Genomic DNA, 19,184 nt, shown 5'->3' with positions numbered 1-19,184 from the left:
ACATGCCAAGAGATCCACCATTCTCTTGAGGCAAGACAGTCCAAATAAAGTAGAGATAGAATTTTGCAAAACACCAGCAAATTGACAATGAAGCAATATATACGATACAAATCAATCACCGAAATATCTCTCTTACTTAGAACATCCAAAGTGATAATTTTGTTTAGAGCAGCAGTCCAAACAAAAAGCACACCGTGAGGGGCCTTAGTCTGCCAAATACTCTTCTAAAGAGAAGAAATGGTAGCATAGGGATGTATAGCATCACAGAAGTATCTGACTCCAAAAACATCTTAGCTAAAAGGGGTCCACAAATCTTATCATCATCAGCCCCTCACAACAAGAAGGAATATAATCAATCATAAAGAAAAATGAAAAGATCCAATACGAATCAAGCACTGCCCTCGTGAACGTGACATTCCATAGGTGAGAGTCACTAAAGAATTGTAAGCTATTGGCTACAGACGCATCCTCAGAACAGAATGTGAAATAACATTGAGAAAGGTTCGGCAAGAGATAGATATTCACACCATACTAATGACAACACACTAAAGAAATAATGACATGGGCTTCATGAACAAGGTGCTAGTTGAAGAAAACATCTCAAGGTCAGTAGAAACTAGAAACCATTAAGCTGATAGATAAAGTGGCAGCAAGAAAGTTTATGGAAATATTTTTAGATTTTTCAACTAAAAACGTCAAGAAATTTAAGTATAGTGGCCCTTTTTTCTTTTGTTCTTGTCAGTGATACAATAAGAGCAGATCAACTCTGGAGAATGCATCAATATTAATAAAAAAAAAAAAAGCATAAACTGAAACATCAAGATTAATAAATGAAGCATACTGTTTTTCATTATACATCATATTGTGATCACAAACAGGGGAGAAAAATAAAGCTAAAATCAGCAGGCAACATAAAGAGAGGAAAAAGAAGAAAAATTAAAGCCAAGCTCACCATTCCTTAAACCAGCTGATGCAGCTGCATTGCTTGAAGCTTCCCTTACTATACGAATTACTCCATCAATATTATCAAGCCCGACAACAATACCCTGAGTATGGACAGAACAAATATTAATAACTTACAAGGTTAAGGACAGGCACAGGCATTAATAAAAGTAACTTAATGTTCTAAGCATAAATAATTGACCCCAATCAATTTTGGATAACTTGAGTTTGAAGAACCATATGATCGTATGAAGCAGTTCCAAGACAAAATGCAAATGGAAAAAAGAACTTTTGTGCAGTAAAAATACTGAATGAGCTTGTCTCAAGTTCTCAACTGTTTTTAAGGCACACTCAAATACATACACAAATTAATTGGTAAATAGAACCATTGAATAGAACAAAGGATTCACTCAGATTCACAATATATAAATAATGAGGAAGTTCATTTCAAAACCAGTGTGAAAAAACCAAGTCATACCGTCAGCTCCTCCCTATAATTTGAGAGCAAGTAATAAGTTGCCATGTGTTAACGTAAGTCCAACATACCTCAACTATATGCCTTCTTTCCTGTGCTTGAGAAAGCTTAAACCTAGCACGTCTCTCAATGACGGAGCATCTAAAATCTAAGAATGCCTGCACACAGTTGAAACATAAAAACAATAACTCTTGGAGTTCTCGAGTTACTCCAAGACATTTTATACCTCTGCTTTGTGTGGAACAGAATGTATGGTGTCCTTGTGGCGTGTCCCAAGAGATTAGAAAATTATATACAGTCAAAGATTATTTTCAAAAAATAAAGTTTGAAAAAAAAAAACATTTGTTTTGATTGTTATGCCGTACATGCAATCAGTGGGTCTTTGAACCCATGGCTCTAACCTCCACCCGTTTTAATAAAGGGAGAAGTGACATTTGCACCTCCATCTTCATATAACAAGAAGGCATCTATGGTCTTTTTTATGCCCATGTACATAAATACAAAACACCCTAAAACCATTCCAGAACTATAAGATTACATTAGGTCCGTTTGGCAGGAAGAAAAGGAATGGATGCAATGGGGAAGAAAAATGGGGAGGAAACGAGACTGGGAAGGTTCTTATATGGGAAGGAAAAGAGTAGTGAGGATGAGGAAAGACATGTTTTTACATATTTAGTTCACATTCCCTTGATAGAGAATTATCACTTTATTCATGAAGGGTACTATGGTAAAATAAAAGGTAAAAAAACTCTTTCATCCTTCCTGCCAAATGGACCTAAGAAAATCCAAATAAGAGCAAACCTCCAATGCCAAACCAATACCTAAAACCGGGGGACGAAGAGCAAAGACTTGCATTCCGAGAAGTGAAAAAATGCTACTAACCAGGAGAGAGAGAGAGAGAGAGAGAGAGAGAGAGAGAGAGAGAGAGAGAGAGAGAGAGAGAGAGAGAGAACCTGTAGTAGTTCCCTCAGACCCATCAGCTTAGGTTGTCCATCAAGAATTCTGTGAAAATTTTAAGCATACAACGAATCCAAAAAACATACCATTATTGTGCATCATTTGAGCAAAAAGGCACAATAAACAGAAAAAAGTACAAATAAATGAAAAAATATTAGTAAGCAGCAATCTAATAATCATTTATACAGAGACAAATTTAACCAATTATGTAGTTTAACATAACAATTAGGATCCTTGTTTTTTTAACTTTATACCAGACCTGACTCTTTCCACAGGCCTTTCATTGGCACCACTTAGTTTGTATTGCATTAGCTCATTTTAGATCACCTTCTTTCAAAAAAAAATATCCAACAGAAGATCCGCCGTAAACTTTTTTTTTTTATAAGTAAAAGAAGTTTTATTCAGTGAATGTAATGGGCAAAGCCCATGTACACATGAAGTATACAAAAGAAGCACCTAAATACATTCTAAGAGAGGGAAAGAGAAGATAGAAAAGTATGAGTATAAGCTCCATCAAGTCCTAAAGTAGAAGACCATTGCAATTAAAAAAATACAAAAAATTTCCAGATTTCCTCCAAAGAGCGCTCCTTATTATTAAAGCATTGCTCATTCCTTTCCCACCAAATACACCACATGAGACACAACGGAACCATCACCGTAAACTTATTCCCCCTTTTATAAGAAATTGCCACCTGACAAAACGGTTTCTTTAAAAAATGGTTTCTTTCATATATAAAAAGAAACCATGTCAATTGACATGCCCTGGCTCATAACCATCTTAAAGAGGACAAGATATCCACATCTCTCTGTCATAGCTCACGCTACAATCCATACTACAAGTTTATTTACTTTTTCATCGTATGACACCAATTCACCACAATGATGTTCCACTTCCTGAAGTTATCTAACATCAATATCTTTCCTAGTGCCACCATCCACACAAAAAGAGTCACTCTCATAGAAGCCTTCACTCTTCAAATGCTCTTCCAAGGAAACAAAGAACCCCAAGGGCAATGCTAATCCTTATACTGACTTCACTTCAACCATGTCTCCCGGGTGGAAAGCAGTAGATACAATCAGCACCTCATTGTCTAACTCAATATTTTTTTTTTTTTTTTATAAGTAATAGGTTATTTTACTGATGGATGGGCATAGCCCAGGTACATTGGAAGTATACATGTGCATACACCCATTTAAGAGCTCGAGAGAGTTACAAGGAAATCATGGAAGCCGAGGCCATTAAAATCTAAGGCACTGGCCCACAAGAACAAAGACTTACAAAAAAAACCGAAACTCTTCCAAGAAACGTTCATGATCCTCAAACAATCTCTCATTACCTTCACTCCAAATACACCAAAAAATACATATTGGAGCCATCTTCCACACCGCTGCAATCTCTGGTGTCCCATTGATCCCTCTCCGGCTTGCTAGAAGATCAACCACCCTACCCGGCATCACCCATGCTATTCCCATTCTGCTAAAGAAGTAATTCCATATCTCACTAGCAAACTCGCAATGTAGGAGTAAATGGTCCATTGTGTCACCATTGTTTCTGCACAAACAGCACTAGTCTATAATTATTAAACCACGTCTTCTAAGATTATCAATAGTCAGAATCTTCCCTAGAGCTGTTGTCCATACAAAGAATGCGGCCTTGGTGGGTGCTTTTCTTCTCTAAATATTCTTCCAAGGAAAATTATGCCTTTGTTGCATGGTAATAACTTCATAAAAAGAGCGTACCGAGAATTTCCCTTTTCTAGAAGGACTCCATACCATCACATCTTTAGTTGTGGCAACAATAGGAATATTATACAGCAAGTTAAAAAAATTCACCAAAGCATTCACTCCCCAATCATGTGCATCCCTAATAAGGCTAAGATTCCACTCTTGTGAGCCTTGATTGATTTCCCTTAAATCAGCCACAGTAGCTTCTTTTTCCCGTGCAGTACTAAAAATTGTAGGATAAGCATCTTTTAAAGTCATGTCACCCACCCACCTATCCATCCAACCAGGTCTAACTCAATATTATACATATCCAAAAGAAGAAAAACCAAAAACAATCTTGAACAGGTTTAGTAAAAAGAATATCCCATTGAATACTTCCATTTCGCATTTGCATATTCTCTGCCACTTGTGCATCCTTACAACGAGCAATATTATACCATCATCCACAACAAATTTAATAAATTTAGACGAGGAATCCCACCCCTTCTTACCTATAAAAAAACTCAAAAAAAAAGAATCCCACCTGTAACACCCCATCCCCCTAGGGTTAAGAACAACTTAAATTTTGGAAAATAGAGAGACCAATGGTTAGTACTTTAGAATTTTCTTCTTAATATGAAGCAGCATGTATAAGAGATTCCATAACATAAAACAATGTCATTGCTTATCAAAATACTTCAAATATATAAAAGAGTCTATGGAAGCACTTATTGTAAATCATCTCATTCTTAATTGTTATTACATCCTTATTTAAATGAGTTGCGGTTAAATAAATAAATGGACCAAACTTTACATATATATTCAAATATATAAAGAGTTTTGGGTTTAAGCCTAATTTTGGTCAGGACCAAACTTTACATATAAGCACATATATATACATTTATAAATAAATATATATATGCATGTATATATACATCTTGAAATATATGTAAAATGCATCTAATAAAAAAAAATTCGAAGCCACAAAATGCATTCATCAAAGCTAGACAAATTCTTGACTCAGTATCAATTGCAAATGAAGTCTTGGACGGACGGACAACTCAAATCTAAAGAACCTAGATTACTTTGCAAACTAGACATGGAGAAAGCTTACAATCATGTCAACTGGAACTTCTTGCTTTATCTACTTGCAAGAAGTGGTTTTGGGGTGAATTGCTTGGGTAGCATATTGCATTTCTACAGTTCTCTTTTCAATCTTGGTGAATGGTTCACCAGTGGGTTTTTGTTACTCCTCCTGTGGTTAGAGACAGGGGGATCCACTCTCTCCATTACTTTTCATTATCGTCATGGAAGCTCTTAATAAGATGATTTTGGGCCTTGTGGAAGGTGGCTTTCTCTATGGCTTCTCTCGGTGGGCAATGGTGATTATGGCTCTATTGATATTTCTCATTTGCTCTTTGCCAATGATACTCTCATCTTGTGTGGAACAAATCATGGGCACATTCAATCTTTGAGGTCTCTCCTCCTTTGTTTTGGAGTTGTCTCCGATTTGAGAGTGAATATTTCAAAGTCTATATTGGTGCCGACGGGATTGGTCCCCAATGTGGTGAATCTAGCTCACCTCCTAGGATGTAAGGTATCTTCTTTGTACCTTTGAAGTATCTTGTTCTATCATTGGGTGCTTCCTTCAAATCAAGGCTGATTCAAAACGCTGTGATTGAAAAGGTGGAACGCGGTTGGCTTCTTGGAAGAGGCTATGCTTATCTAAAGGGGGTAGGCTCACTCTAAACAAAAGTACCCTTTCTATTCTACCAACCTATTTTCTGTCCTTGTTACCCCTCCCTACAAAGGTAGTCAATCGTATTGAGGTTGGTGATGGTTCATTGCCTTACTTTATTCCATCAGGGTGATAGAGAGCACCATAGATAAGATCAGTTGGAACCCGTCCAAGAAAGGTAGATTCACAATTAGACTGTTCTACCAAGTTCAAGTAGCCAGAGAATGACCACTTTTTTGTGGAGGAATATATGGAAGGCGAAAGCTCCAGCTTTTTTTTTTTTTTTTTTTGGGGACAACTTCCCTGGACAAGATTCTTGCTACAGACAATCTGAGGAAACATCATTTAATGGTGTTGGACTGGTGTAGCATGTGTAAGAAGAATGGAGAATTAGTAGATCACCTATCTTTACATTGTGAGGTGGCTAGGACCATGCGGGATGATTTTTTTGCAGGAATAGGATTATCATGGGCCATGCCTTGTACGCTAGTGGATTTTCTAGCAAGCTGGAGAGGACTCCAAGGCAATCTACAAGTGGCAGCGATATGGAAGATGGCTCCTATATGTATGTGTTCATGCATCTGGCGGCAGAGAAATGATAGAAGCTTCGAGCATCCCGAGGACAATGGATGAGCTTAAAGTTTTCATCTTCAAAACCTTGTTCTTATGGGAGGGGGTCATTGATTTTAATGGACTAAATGTCCATGATTTTCTACTTTTGGCTGTAAACCCCAGTTAGGTACTTCTCATGAATACATCCTATATATTTAGGCTATCCATCCTTTTCTTATGAATAAAAATTCTTGATTACCTATTAAAAAGTATTATAAAATGCATATTAAAATATATTTTTTTTATAAGCATATTAAAATATATATTATAAAATATATGTATACTATTTTCTCTAAAAAATAAATGGGAGGGCGAAAGAGGGGGGGGGGGGGGGGGGGGGCATTGCCCAGCCTGGCCCTCTAATTCCATCTCTACACAAGGCTAAGCAACTTGTCCCAGAGAGGTCTTCCTTCAATATGCACTTGTGCAAATGACTAATCAGTGGGAAATTCTATGGCAGTTAGGGATAAAGGGTTCAATAAGATGTTTTCCCTTTTTCAGAAAAAGGGAAATTCTTTGTCTGCTCATTCATGGAGGCTAATACTAGTCCGCACCATAATCTTTTTTCTTAGAGGAGTATTCGGAGGAGTAAGGCACCTTTTAAGGCTGCTTTCTTCATTTGGACAGCTTCCTTAGGGAAGATTTGGACCATGAACAACCTAAAGAATCGACAGATCATAGTAATTGACTGGTCATGCAAGTGTAGGAGAAGTGGGGAGACAGTAGATCACTTGCTTCTTCACCTTAAGGTGGCTAGGGACCTGTGCAATCACATCTTTCGTATAGTCAGTCTAGCATGGGTTATTCTGCCTAGGGGGTAGTCTACTATGCCCCCTCAATTTGCTCACTTGGTGTGCCCCGTAGTGCAAATTGCACTTGTTTTTTATTATTATTATTTCAAACATTTTTTTAAAAAAAATACCAATACACTAATAGTCAATTCCTTAATCAGTAAGCAAAAAAAATTAAAAATTAAAAATGCATGAGCAGTCAAAATGAGGGGCAAAATGAAGGGACATACTAGCATTATTCTTATGCCTAGGAGGGCAGTCAAACCTCTTTGCCAATTGGAGAGGTATACATGGCAACCAGCAAATTGCAGCAATATGGATGATCGTACCAATATGTCTTCTGTGGTGCATATCGAAGGAAAGGAATGACCAAAAGTTTCAAGACAATAAACATTCACTAGATGAACTAAACACTTTTTCAAAACCTTGTTATCATGGGAAGTTACCATAGATTTCAAAAGACAACGTCCAAGATTTTCTTGTGCCTATTTCTAGTTCTTGACTATGTGTACCATAGATTTCAAAAGACAACTTCCAAGATTTTCTTGTGTCTATTTCTAGTTCTTTACTATGTGTCTTCTCTTTTATATGTCCTGTGTACCTGGGTTACTCCTATTTCCAATCTTATTAATAAATTTTCTTCTACAATTAAAAAAACGCCTATTCAAAATTATCAATATCATTTCCAAAGGAACATGCTACTAAATAGTTTCCTATTGTAACGCCCCAATGAAAGACCCAAACCACATGGCCTATACTCCAAAAAGACTAGTCAATGATATAATTGGAGCCCCATTAGAAGCTTATAAAGAGTAAGACTTTCTCATTCCCAAGCAATGTAGGATGGCATACACCACCTACCCTTATCCTTATTATATGGGGTATCACAATCTACTCCTCTTAAATTCCTAACGTCCTCATTAGCTTGTCCGTTGTAGGTGGCACAGCTTAAGTCCTATATTTTCGGTTGAAATAGGCTCTGATACCATTTGTAACGCCTTAATGAAAAGCCCAAACCACATTACCTATAGTCCAAAAGGACTAGTCAATGATACAATTGGAGCCTCATTGGAAGCTTATAAAGAACAAGAACTTTTCCTTCCCAAGCAATGTAGGATCTCATACACCACCTACTCTTATTCTTATCATATGGGGTATCACACCTACACAATCCTCGATATTCCCCACTCTCCTATTTCACATTAACAAAATCCCTCATGACGCTCCTTTCGACTCCAAATAAATCCAATTCAAGTAATGGAACTACATAAACTACAAATCGATTCACAAGAATTATAATATCTTCATCTCGTGCAAGCAAACAATATCTATCTCTAAGAAGACACGTTATTCACAATCTTTTAACTTTCTCATTCAGTCCTCTTACATTCCAAACCACTATTTTTGGTTTCATAAAGAAATATTAGATCCCCTTCCCTCTCATTTTGCCATGTTAAAATATGCTTCCCCAAGTCAAAATTAACTAAACATTTCAATATATTGAGCCTATGAATTCCTCAATAGGGCAAGTTTGGGGCCTCATTTGAGACACAAAATTCTCATCTAATATCATCTCATCTTATTCACAAACATAATTTAAATAAAAATTTTCAAACTAATCATTACAACTTTCAAACTTTCAAATAAAAAAAAAAAAAAAACAATTTCAACTATTTCAAATCCCCAAACTTTTTCAAATAAAAAATAAAAAACGAAAATAATATTATTAAACTATATTCTTACAATATTTTAACTTTATAATATTTTTTATTCAAACTTTTTCTCTCTCATTTCCCAAAACTCAAAACCCAAAAAAGACTCAACTCAAACTATCTCACTACCTTTCACAAACTATCTTACTACTATTTACAAAATTCTCATCTTATCTCACTCCCAAACAACCTCCCCTCAATGTCCTAAATCGATGATCTGGAACAGAAACCAAGCTATTCTTCTACCCACTTCAATTGTGGAAAATAGGGCAATTGTTTACTCATCCATATACATTCATAAAAGAACAGGCAAAATTGCTCTTAAGCAATTTTTTTTATTATACATCTTGTCCGTGCAATTCTATGATCAATTGCAAAACAAATACTTGCACTTTTCAGTATAAACATAGATACCAAAACAAACTCTAATATATGCTGTTTGGGGTTATGAAGTCATAATACCCATATTCCCAGCCAATCTAGTGAATCTTTGAAAGCTCACACTACATCAATTACCCATTCCAACTCAGAAATAAGTTACTTGTGCAGTAGAGGAAAAAAATTGATGAAATTAAAAACAATACATATTAAAGTAAACAAATATCAAGTTTAAAAGAAAATACCAGCAAACTCTAACTTATGTTTTTAGATGAAATGCAACATCTTTAATTTATGTCAAAAAATTGTAGTGAAGGGTGAAAATACTCACCCAACCATGTTGCAGCTGAAACCAGACTGAAGAGATGTGAGGCGGTAAAGATTATTCAGGACAATCAATGGGTCTGATCCCCGCTTTAGCTGAAAAAGAACACTGCTAAGTCAATGAGTTGGTAGAAAAAATGGTCCTTAACAACTTATACCAGACAGTATAATTCAACCACCTCAATGACAATACGCATTCCAGATCGATCACTTTCATCCCGAATATCACTTATTCCATCTAAGCTCTGTTAAAACAAGAAAATCAACAACAACCAAAAACATATTAAACTTATTGCTGCAGTAAACCATATGACTCAACCAGAACCTTCTTTTTGACAAGTATTTCAAGCAGGAACTAATTTAATTTCTTATGAGATAACTGCAGGCAGGTGAGATACCCAATTAAGAAATGCAAGAAATCAGCAGACACTAAGAGGTTATTTGGACAGTGAGATGAGATGAGATGGTTTTAAATGAGTTGAAAGTTCAATAAAAGAGTAGTGCTACATATACTTACAATTTTACTTACACTTTTACTTACACTTTTACTTACAAGACTCATTTTTTTAGTTTTCTTTTGAAATTCAACTTTTGAATTTCAAATTTCATGATTTTCAACATATCAATTATTGACATGTGGAAAAGTAAATTTTTGTAAGTATTTCTTAAGTACATTTAGCATTTTCCTCAATAAAATATTATTACAATATTATTTTTTAATATTATTATTGTTTTAGGATTTGAAAAAATTGAATTGTTTATTATATTTTGTGTGAGAATTTAGGAAAGTTGTAATAATGAAATGAGATTGGTTGAGAGTGTTTCTCAATCCAAACGGCCCCTAACACTTTCATATGTGGAATACTAAAGGCAATTGGAGATGAATTATGATCAATAATGCATTTAGTCAAAAATTTGGACTAGCTAAGCACAAAATTCCAATGGCAGCGTTACATTTCTTTCTAGTAGATGCTGCTAACTCTCCCTGCATGATTGAGCCCACAAATTCACTCTCCATAGAAAATTTAAGATGCGTGGGGATACCCTAAGACCGTTCAAAAATGATTTTCTTTATAAAGATTTTTTGATATGAAAAAAAAAAAGTGACAACTAGTACACAGGAAGTATACAAAATAGACACCTGGGCCCTAACTGCTAAAAGAAAAGATATTAAGAAAATTTAGGAAACTAAAGCTAGAAGAGAGACAAGAATGTAAAGTCATCCAGTGATACTAAGTTTTGAGAAAGAAAGTCCTACGAAACACCATAGTTTTGTCACAATCTTCGAAACAACAATCATTTCCTTCTCATCAAATGCACCATAGTAAGCATATAGTATCATTTTCCACTTTGATGGATACCAAATGGTCCCTTCCAACATCCCAAGAATTCTACAACATTTGAGGCATGACCCAATCTAGTTCAAAACCACCAAGGATAGAATTCCATAGGGCACTAACAACTTTACAATGAAGGAAAAGATGTTTCACCGAGTCCTCATTCCTCTTGCACAAGCAACATCAATCAAATGAAATTACTCATGACTTTCTAATTATCAAAGGAGAGGATCTTCCCCAAAGCGGCAGTCCACACAAAGGATGCCTCTGAGAAAAAGTCTTTACTTCACCACGTATTTTTTCATGGAAAGGAGGAGCTATTGTTTGGGGCTAAAGCATTGTAGAACAATCCAACTTCTAATACACCTCTTGTGGAAGGGAACCATTGTAACTTGTTTTCACCACTCTGTCTCAATCGGTAGCTAGTCGAAAATGGAAGCAAAAAGTTCGCCTCCCAATCATGTGCCGATAGAGAGTCAAACAACATACTGAAGGTGATCTATCCTTGGCACGTGCAATATTATAAAACTTCAAGAAGGTTACCTTAAGAGACTAACCTCCACACCATACATTGCACTAGAACCTTATTGTGAAACCATCTCCCACTTCATATAATGAACTGGAAGACCTCCTCCACCCTCCTCATTAGAGATTCTTCACTGATCAACCTCAAACATCTGATTAATCTTATCAGAACATCAACCGTCCCAAGAATTTCCATATTTTACATATTTATCAAAAAAAAAAAAAAATCCATATTTTACATCCACCACCAACCTCTAAAGGCTACTCTCATTGAAATAAACATCTCCCAAAAAATCTCAATTTGCATACGATTAGCTTTCATTAAGTCTAACCGTGCTCCCTCCAAAAAAGTACAACCACTACCAGCCAGTTAAACGATACTTTATTTTGTCCAAAAATTCTACCCTATCAATTTAACCTTTAAAGGAGCTCCCAAAAGAAGACCAAGATATGCCTTAGATAGTGTCAATTTAACCTTGAGTACTTGTGAAATATAGGCCCAAATGTGCCTTGGACCTTCCTTGAGTCATCACATGGGACAAATATGTTTGGGAAGTGTAATGCTCTATAAGTGTTTGGTTGCTAAGAAGTTCTGGGAAAGGAGGAATTATTTATTTATTTCCTGTTCGGTTTTCAGACTCGCAAATTATCTATTTTTTCTTTATTTCCTGTTTGGTTCTCAAACTCAAGAATTTTCTGTTTGTTCTCCAGGAAAACAAAAGAAATTGATAGAAACATTAGGAAACACCAATATACATGTCAACAATCCCACAAACTACGAACTACACCCAAAAACATAAACTCCAATCTAGTTTCCTAAAGACAAATGATGTCTGCCTTCACTCTTTTGCAAGTTTTGAACCTTGACGTGTTTATCTTCCTCTTTCAACCCTCTTACATCAAAAGCTCTTATAGGGAAATAAAAATGCCTCTCCCCTTTTACTCTTCCACGACTAGAACTACTGCCTTTCCTTTGGTACCTAGTCTATGTGTCCTTGGGTCTAGTTCGGAATTGAGAACCAAGTATCTTAGGTGACGGGTAGTTTCAATAGCTATAAACAGCGCCATGGGATCGTCTTGGGATCCCTCTCAAGATAACCTCACACAATGGCTCAAATGATAAACTCTAGATATCATGCAAAACATAAGTTTATCAACACTAAACAAAACCCAATGACTATTAAAGAATTATTCTTATCCAAAAAGGCATCAACTGGAACATGTAAAGATGTGGTCAGGTAAATTATTCAAACAGAGTTGAAATAATATTTAAAGTGGAACAGGAAACGTCAAACAAGTGCAGAACTTTCCGTATCCAACTAGGGCATGAAAGTTACCAAAGACCAAGAAAAGCCAAGTGGAGTCTAGAATAATCGAAAACTAGACAATAATTGCCAATCATCTTAAAAGTAAAGAATGAAAATTCCCCAATCACAACCTGTGTTTAAAAAAATCATTGACATTTTCCTAACAACATTTTCAATTTTCAACAGCAACCAATACCTTATTTTCCACAAGTTCAGCTATCTTCTCCACGAGGGCAGATTTGTTGGTCTGATAAGGAATCTGTTTCATTCAAAATGGGCAATGAAAGACCAATTTAACTTTTTTAATGACAATATGACCTTGAATGTGCATATTCACTGTAAAATCCTAGAAAGTGGACCAAGATCGTGACCTCTTTTATGATAATAGCAGCTCGTTTTGTTCTAGAATCAAGCACTTCAACATCAGTTTTCCCTCTGACTGTAACACGTCCACGCCCAGTTCGATAAGCCTCTAAGATGCTGGACAAAAATGAACAGATCAGATCATTCACTGCAAATAACCGCTACATACAATTGAAAAGCCAAACAAAGGTTTGCCACTGCCTCAAACAAGGTATAATCTATATTTTATATACATATTATTGTTTACACAAAAAGCAGGCAATGTGTTTCATACGTCATAAGGCATAAATGTGTATCAGTGTAATGTACTTTCATGTGCTCATTCACTTACACATGCAAACATAGGGAAAGTGGAGATACCATCATAACAGTAGTAGGTAATCATATCCAAAATATTCCTTAGACTTGCTATAAAACTCCCTTCATGTACACTATAAATTAATACATAAATCACACACCAGGTAACAGCACCCAAAATATGCAGCACCCCAATGCACCGTCAATTGTAATTCATCCTCAAATTACAAAAGTCGGCAGAAAATATGAACATTAGGGAAAAAAAGAGAAGGGTGAACAATACCCAGTAAAGTTTGTAGGGCAGAAAACCAGAGGTAAATATTATCTTAACTTCTCAGAATGATGCTTGTGTTTGAACAGAGGAACAATAGAATCATGCATACCCAATGTTTCCCATAATCAGTCCCCCAGTTGGAAAATCAGGCCCAGGCATGTATTCCAGCAATTCTTGCAGCTAACACACATAAAAAAATTATAGAACTCAAGTTAATGAACCGATCCTACCTTTAATATCAATTCTAACTTAACCAAAGCAATGATGACAACTCAAGACTTTTGAAAATTAGTCATGTATTCTAACATATTACAAAGAAGGGGAACGAAAGTTTGTGTACTTACTGTAGCTTCAGGATTATGAATCAATGCACAGAGAACATCTACCAACTCCCCAAGATTATGAGGGGGAATGTTGGTTGCCATGCCAACCTGAAAATGATTATCACAGTTGAGCAGAAAAAATATACTAACAAATCCGAAGCATAAATAGACATTTAAATAATAATAAAAAATGAACAGAAGAAGTCACCGCAATCCCAGAAGAACCATTCAACAACAAAGTTGGAAGCCGAGCAGGTAGAAGTGATGGTTCCTTCTGTGAATTATCAAAGTTTGGCACAAAATCAACCTGCAAACAATGAAGCAAATTACACAAAATCATATTGATGAAAGAAACTGAAGTATGATGATGAAAAAATATATAAAGAAAGGCACTAACTGTATCTTGTTCTAAATCTGCCAATAACATTGCTTCTGTGAGTGCCTGAAACAAAATGAGGTAAATAGTTACCCTCTAAGATAGCTGCTTTCTGTACAACACAATAAATCATGAAAAGGGACATGATCATGCACCATAGAACACTTTCGTACACCTGCCCCAGACCAACACCATTAATGCTAATTTTGCACTTAAGTAATCAAGGAATTTGGTGACTTACGTCAGGTATCCAAAACACAAGCAATGGAATGCCTTTTTTTGTAGGTAAAATAAGATTTTATTGATCAAGTAAACAGGCAAAGCCCAAGTACATGGGAAGTATACATGGATAACAACTAGTTACAAGTTAGGAACTAGAAATGGATACAAGAAAAATCATGGGAACTAGTCCCACTGAGGACAATCACAGAAGCCCACAAAAGTAAAGTATGAAACAAGAAACATCTGAGATCATCCAACAAGCAAACTTGTGCAAAGATCAAAGAGCAAACTTTGTACTCACCAAATGAATCCAAATCATCTTATCCGCCTACCAATACTGCATACAACAAGGAAAAGCACATAAATAGCCCCAATTTTCCAATCCTGAGCTGCTCTAGTAAAACGAACATTCCACTATAAAGAGTCACCAAAGCTATCCAAAAGATTGGCCAATGAGGCCTCTTGATCATACGCAATCCAGAAGAGGCCAGGAAACACAATCCTGAGAGTTCTATCACCACACCAAATGTCATGCAAATGGATTAGGATACTTCAATATGACATCCAATGCAATTGCATTAGGATGCTAGTAAGAAGACATTCGGCATCAAGACTATAAACTTGCCAAAGCCAATACTGCAGGGGGGTAGGTCATGGTACCATAACAAAGGGCTTTAAATCTTAGGCCCATGGTACTATAACAAAGGACTTTAAAAGAGGCCTAGTTTGGTTGCACAAATGAGATTAGATGAGAAATCTGTGAATAGTAGTGACATAATTTGTGAATAGTAGTGAAATGGTTTGAATTAAGATTTTTATGGGGTTTTGGTAAAGGAGAAAAGGTTGAATAAAAAGATTATAAAGTTAAAAGAGTGTTAGAATATAATTTTTTAATATTATTTTTGTTTTAGAATTTGAAAAAGTTGATTTTTTATTTTTTTATTTAGAAATTTGGAAAAGTTGTAATAATTAGGAATAATTAGATAATGATTAGATAAAAAAGTGGAAAATTTTCAAATTTGAAATTGAAAAATGTTTGTATTTGAATGGTGTTTGGATGTTGAGATAAGATTGGATGGGATGAGATGAGAAGGTTTGAAATGTTTGTGAAACCAAACCAGGCCTTATAAACCGGAAAACTAAAAATCCCATTGAAGGCTCAGAAACTTAAATAACAGGGTTGTCTGCATCAAACACTTTAAAGGACACCAACACTTTAACACTCTTTGTAGACACATCCTGCACACAAATGTGCGTACTAATCCAAGTAATAGACAGAGTAAATACTCTGGATTGTTCTACTTCAGAATGATTGAAGCAGTTTATAGAAAAAATACACATACACACACACACACACATATATATATTAGCTGAACTTATCAAAAAATATATATATATATATATTAGCTGCATTTAATTGAATGAGAGTGAAAGAGAAAAGGAAAAACCATGTCCAAATCATGTTTGTTAAGAACTTGTCCAATCAACCATAGTCTAGCGGTTTTCTTGAAGCAAAATAGATGGTCAAATGAAGGCAAATTTAATTTCATCCATGAATCTCTCAAGCCAAGGGTTAGCAGTTGAATCCTTCACCGATTCTTGTTCTTTTTTTATTTTTAATCTTTTCTGACCTTATCAAATGGCAGTAGAGGGAGGCTAGAGAAGAAGTTTAGCTGTAATATACTTCCCCAAGTCTAATGCAGCAGTTTTGGTCAAGGACCATTTTCCACTACTTCAGTGGGCAGTGTTCAAACACTCTTATCTGAAGTCTGTAGAATATTCTTGGACAGTTGGGAAATGAATAGGACACATAAGATACTGCCAGAACTACATAGACAAAAGAGAGAAAAAATAAAACCATATTCATTCAAATTGACTTTAAATAAGGCCAATGATCACTGATGAAATAGTTGGATGTGGGATTGCCACTCTTTCTTTCCTTCTTATTTGGATCTGTTGTTAACTTCTTTGGGACTTCCTTAAGATAGACATAGAGGGGTCCTTTCTCTACGTGCTACACTCTTTTACTAGTGACAGGTGTTGAGCAGAATACAGCTACCAGCAATGTTTACATTCTAGTTTGTGATCAAGTTAAGCAATTACAGAAGACAATATGATTGTCCTCAGAATATCTTTATGGACATTAATAGTTTAGTTCGTGTAAATTTGTAAAATCTATTAAAAAGGCCCCAACATTTTACACAAATTGAATTTTATTGTGTCAAACTGAACTTCAATTGACGTCTGAAATTAGTTGGGTTGATTTATTAAGAGCCAATTGTTTTCCACTTCATCACACATCCTATTTATACTTTCTTCAGGAATCAGTTGCTGAAATGATTAGGTTAGCAAATATTTCCATCTATTAGTTATACAAATATTGCTAAACAATATCCATCATCGATAAACCACAGAGGCTGTACTAACAGTTTTTTTTTTTTTTTTTTTTTTTTTTTTTTTTGAGTAAAGAAACCAAGAGGTTAATTATCTGCTCTTTCCAAAAACCAAATTTCAGGAAGCATTACCCATACCCCTGTATGGAGACCTTAAAAAGACAAGACAGCTAAATCAAGAGTAACCAAGTACTTGAACATACCTCCAACCTACACTCTGTATAACGCATGGCAGCAGCAGGATCAGCATCTATTGAACCAAAATTCCCATGCCCATTGATTAGTGGACATCGTAAGGAGAAATCCTGCAAGAAACAGCATTAAAGAAAGTGCAAATAAATATCAAAGAATAATTAAATATAATTTCAAAATAGGTATAAATAGGAAGTGAAAATGCAGAAAAGAATGAGCATCTGAACAGCATGAGTAATTTGAATCTGAAAATATAGCAATAATCCAAAATCTCACACATATTTTTCTATCTAATGTACATATTTTGAAAGTCATACACAAGCAAGGGGGTGGTGGAGACCCTCAGTAAGCATCATTTACCAAAAAGTTCGCATAAAAGCCTACTTTCTAACGTGCTTCATCACTTCAACTTCTAAAAAACCAATAAAGGCTCCATTTTCTGTATAAAATATCATCATCGGTAAACATTTTCCAGTAAAAATATTTATTTACATTTAACGTTCAAATATTTAACTTCCTAGGACCAACCTGCTTGTTAAAAGAAATATCTGCAAACAGACATCAACCATAAATAATTTTTTTGATAAGTTTTTTGACCCCACCAGCCATAAATATTAAGAGTGAAAGTTGACAATGAGCTGGCAATGCCTATAATTGGGTAGGGAATGGTCAAAAACCAGAACAGTCAACTAATGTTGGAAAACAAAGACTGGAAATTCTTCCAGAAATGCACTTACAAGCTGGTTCAGTAGTTTAGAGGGGTAACTTACATGCAAAGTTGCTTACCGTAGATCTGAACCCTCCAAAAACCCCACCTAGATGTGACCAATACTAAGTAATGACCCTCTGATCAATTGCCTAGAAAAGCTTCTCTACATTTGATTGATTTTTCTATGTTGCAGCAATCACGCTGTAACATCACTCAGTTGCTGGTTTATGACAGTAGTAGGAAACTTCTTTCGGACGAGATTGCTGGTTTATGCAGTTGGTGGGATGTTCCATGGTGTATCGGGGGCAACTTTAACATCACTCAGTTTTCGAGTGAGCGATCGGGGGTTTCTAGTATGGGTTCAGCCATGGCTGATTTCTCAGCTCTTCTATTTGACTTAGACTTGGGGAGATTTCACTTGGTCAAACGGTAGGGCTTGGTCGAGGTTGGATAGGTTCATTGTTTCTCCTTCTTGGGTGGCCTAGTTCCCCAACTTATGCCAAAAACAGCTCCCTCGACTTTGTTCTGACCATTTTCCCCTTTTACTAGATAGTGGGGGTCTTCATAAGGGTCGGAGATACTTTAAGTTCGAGAACATGTGGTTGAAGGCAGATGGGTTCTTAAAGAAAGTCAGAATGTGGTGGGTCTCTTATCAGCTCACAAGCACGACTAGTTTTGTATTAGCCGGGAAGCTTAAAGCTTTGAAGATTGATCTAAAACAATGGAATTTGGAAGTTTTTGGACACATTAATGACCAGCGGTACAAACTCTTTTCGGAGCTGCAGCAACTTGAGGAAAAAGAGGTGGAAAGGGCCCTATCAGCTGATGATAGGGTAAGGAAAATCACTGTAGTTGTTGAGCTGGAAAAAATCACTCTTATGGAGGAGATCTCGTGGAGACAAAAATCTTGGGCCCTTTGGTTGAAGGAAGGTGATAAGAGTACTAAGTTCTCTCATAGAGTTGCAAACTCTCATCGAAGGAACAACGCCATAGAGGTCCTTCATACGGAGGGCAAGGTTTAATTGGGAAGAGATGCTATTAAGGACCACATTATCCACTTTTATAACAAGCTATTGACAAAACAGTACCTTTGGAGACCCAAGGTAGACGGTCTAGTTTTCGATTCTATTGACCATACGAGTGCGATTTGGTTGGCGAGGCCTTTCGAAAAAGATGAGGTGCTTGACATGCTAAAAGGTATGGTCAAAGACAAAACACCGGGTCTAAATAGAT

General features: G+C 35.9%; 1 protein-coding gene across 2 annotated transcripts in view; it reads right to left on the bottom strand.

The window, feature by feature from the left end:
• Positions 1-19,184, bottom strand: part of LOC122315909 (DNA gyrase subunit A, chloroplastic/mitochondrial) — a 50,544-nt gene that overhangs the window by 23,306 nt on the left and 8,054 nt on the right. For both annotated transcript variants that reach the window (XM_043132230.1, XM_043132239.1), the window contains exons 4-15: positions 17,254-17,355; positions 14,457-14,501; positions 14,268-14,366; positions 14,081-14,167; positions 13,846-13,916; positions 13,174-13,282; positions 12,999-13,061; positions 9,813-9,878; positions 9,641-9,729; positions 2,371-2,419; positions 1,489-1,575; positions 953-1,046 (exon numbers count right to left, since the gene is read on the bottom strand). In XM_043132230.1, coding sequence (XP_042988164.1) covers positions 953-1,046; positions 1,489-1,575; positions 2,371-2,419; positions 9,641-9,729; positions 9,813-9,878; positions 12,999-13,061; positions 13,174-13,282; positions 13,846-13,916; positions 14,081-14,167; positions 14,268-14,366; positions 14,457-14,501; positions 17,254-17,355 — 961 coding nt within the window. The remainder of the gene's footprint in view (positions 1-952; positions 1,047-1,488; positions 1,576-2,370; positions 2,420-9,640; positions 9,730-9,812; positions 9,879-12,998; positions 13,062-13,173; positions 13,283-13,845; positions 13,917-14,080; positions 14,168-14,267; positions 14,367-14,456; positions 14,502-17,253; positions 17,356-19,184) is intronic.

Source organism: Carya illinoinensis, chromosome 1 (assembly GCF_018687715.1).
Source record: "Carya illinoinensis cultivar Pawnee chromosome 1, C.illinoinensisPawnee_v1, whole genome shotgun sequence".
Taxonomy (NCBI): Eukaryota; Viridiplantae; Streptophyta; class Magnoliopsida; order Fagales; family Juglandaceae; genus Carya; species Carya illinoinensis.
This window is presented reverse-complemented; position numbering and strand designations above follow the sequence as displayed.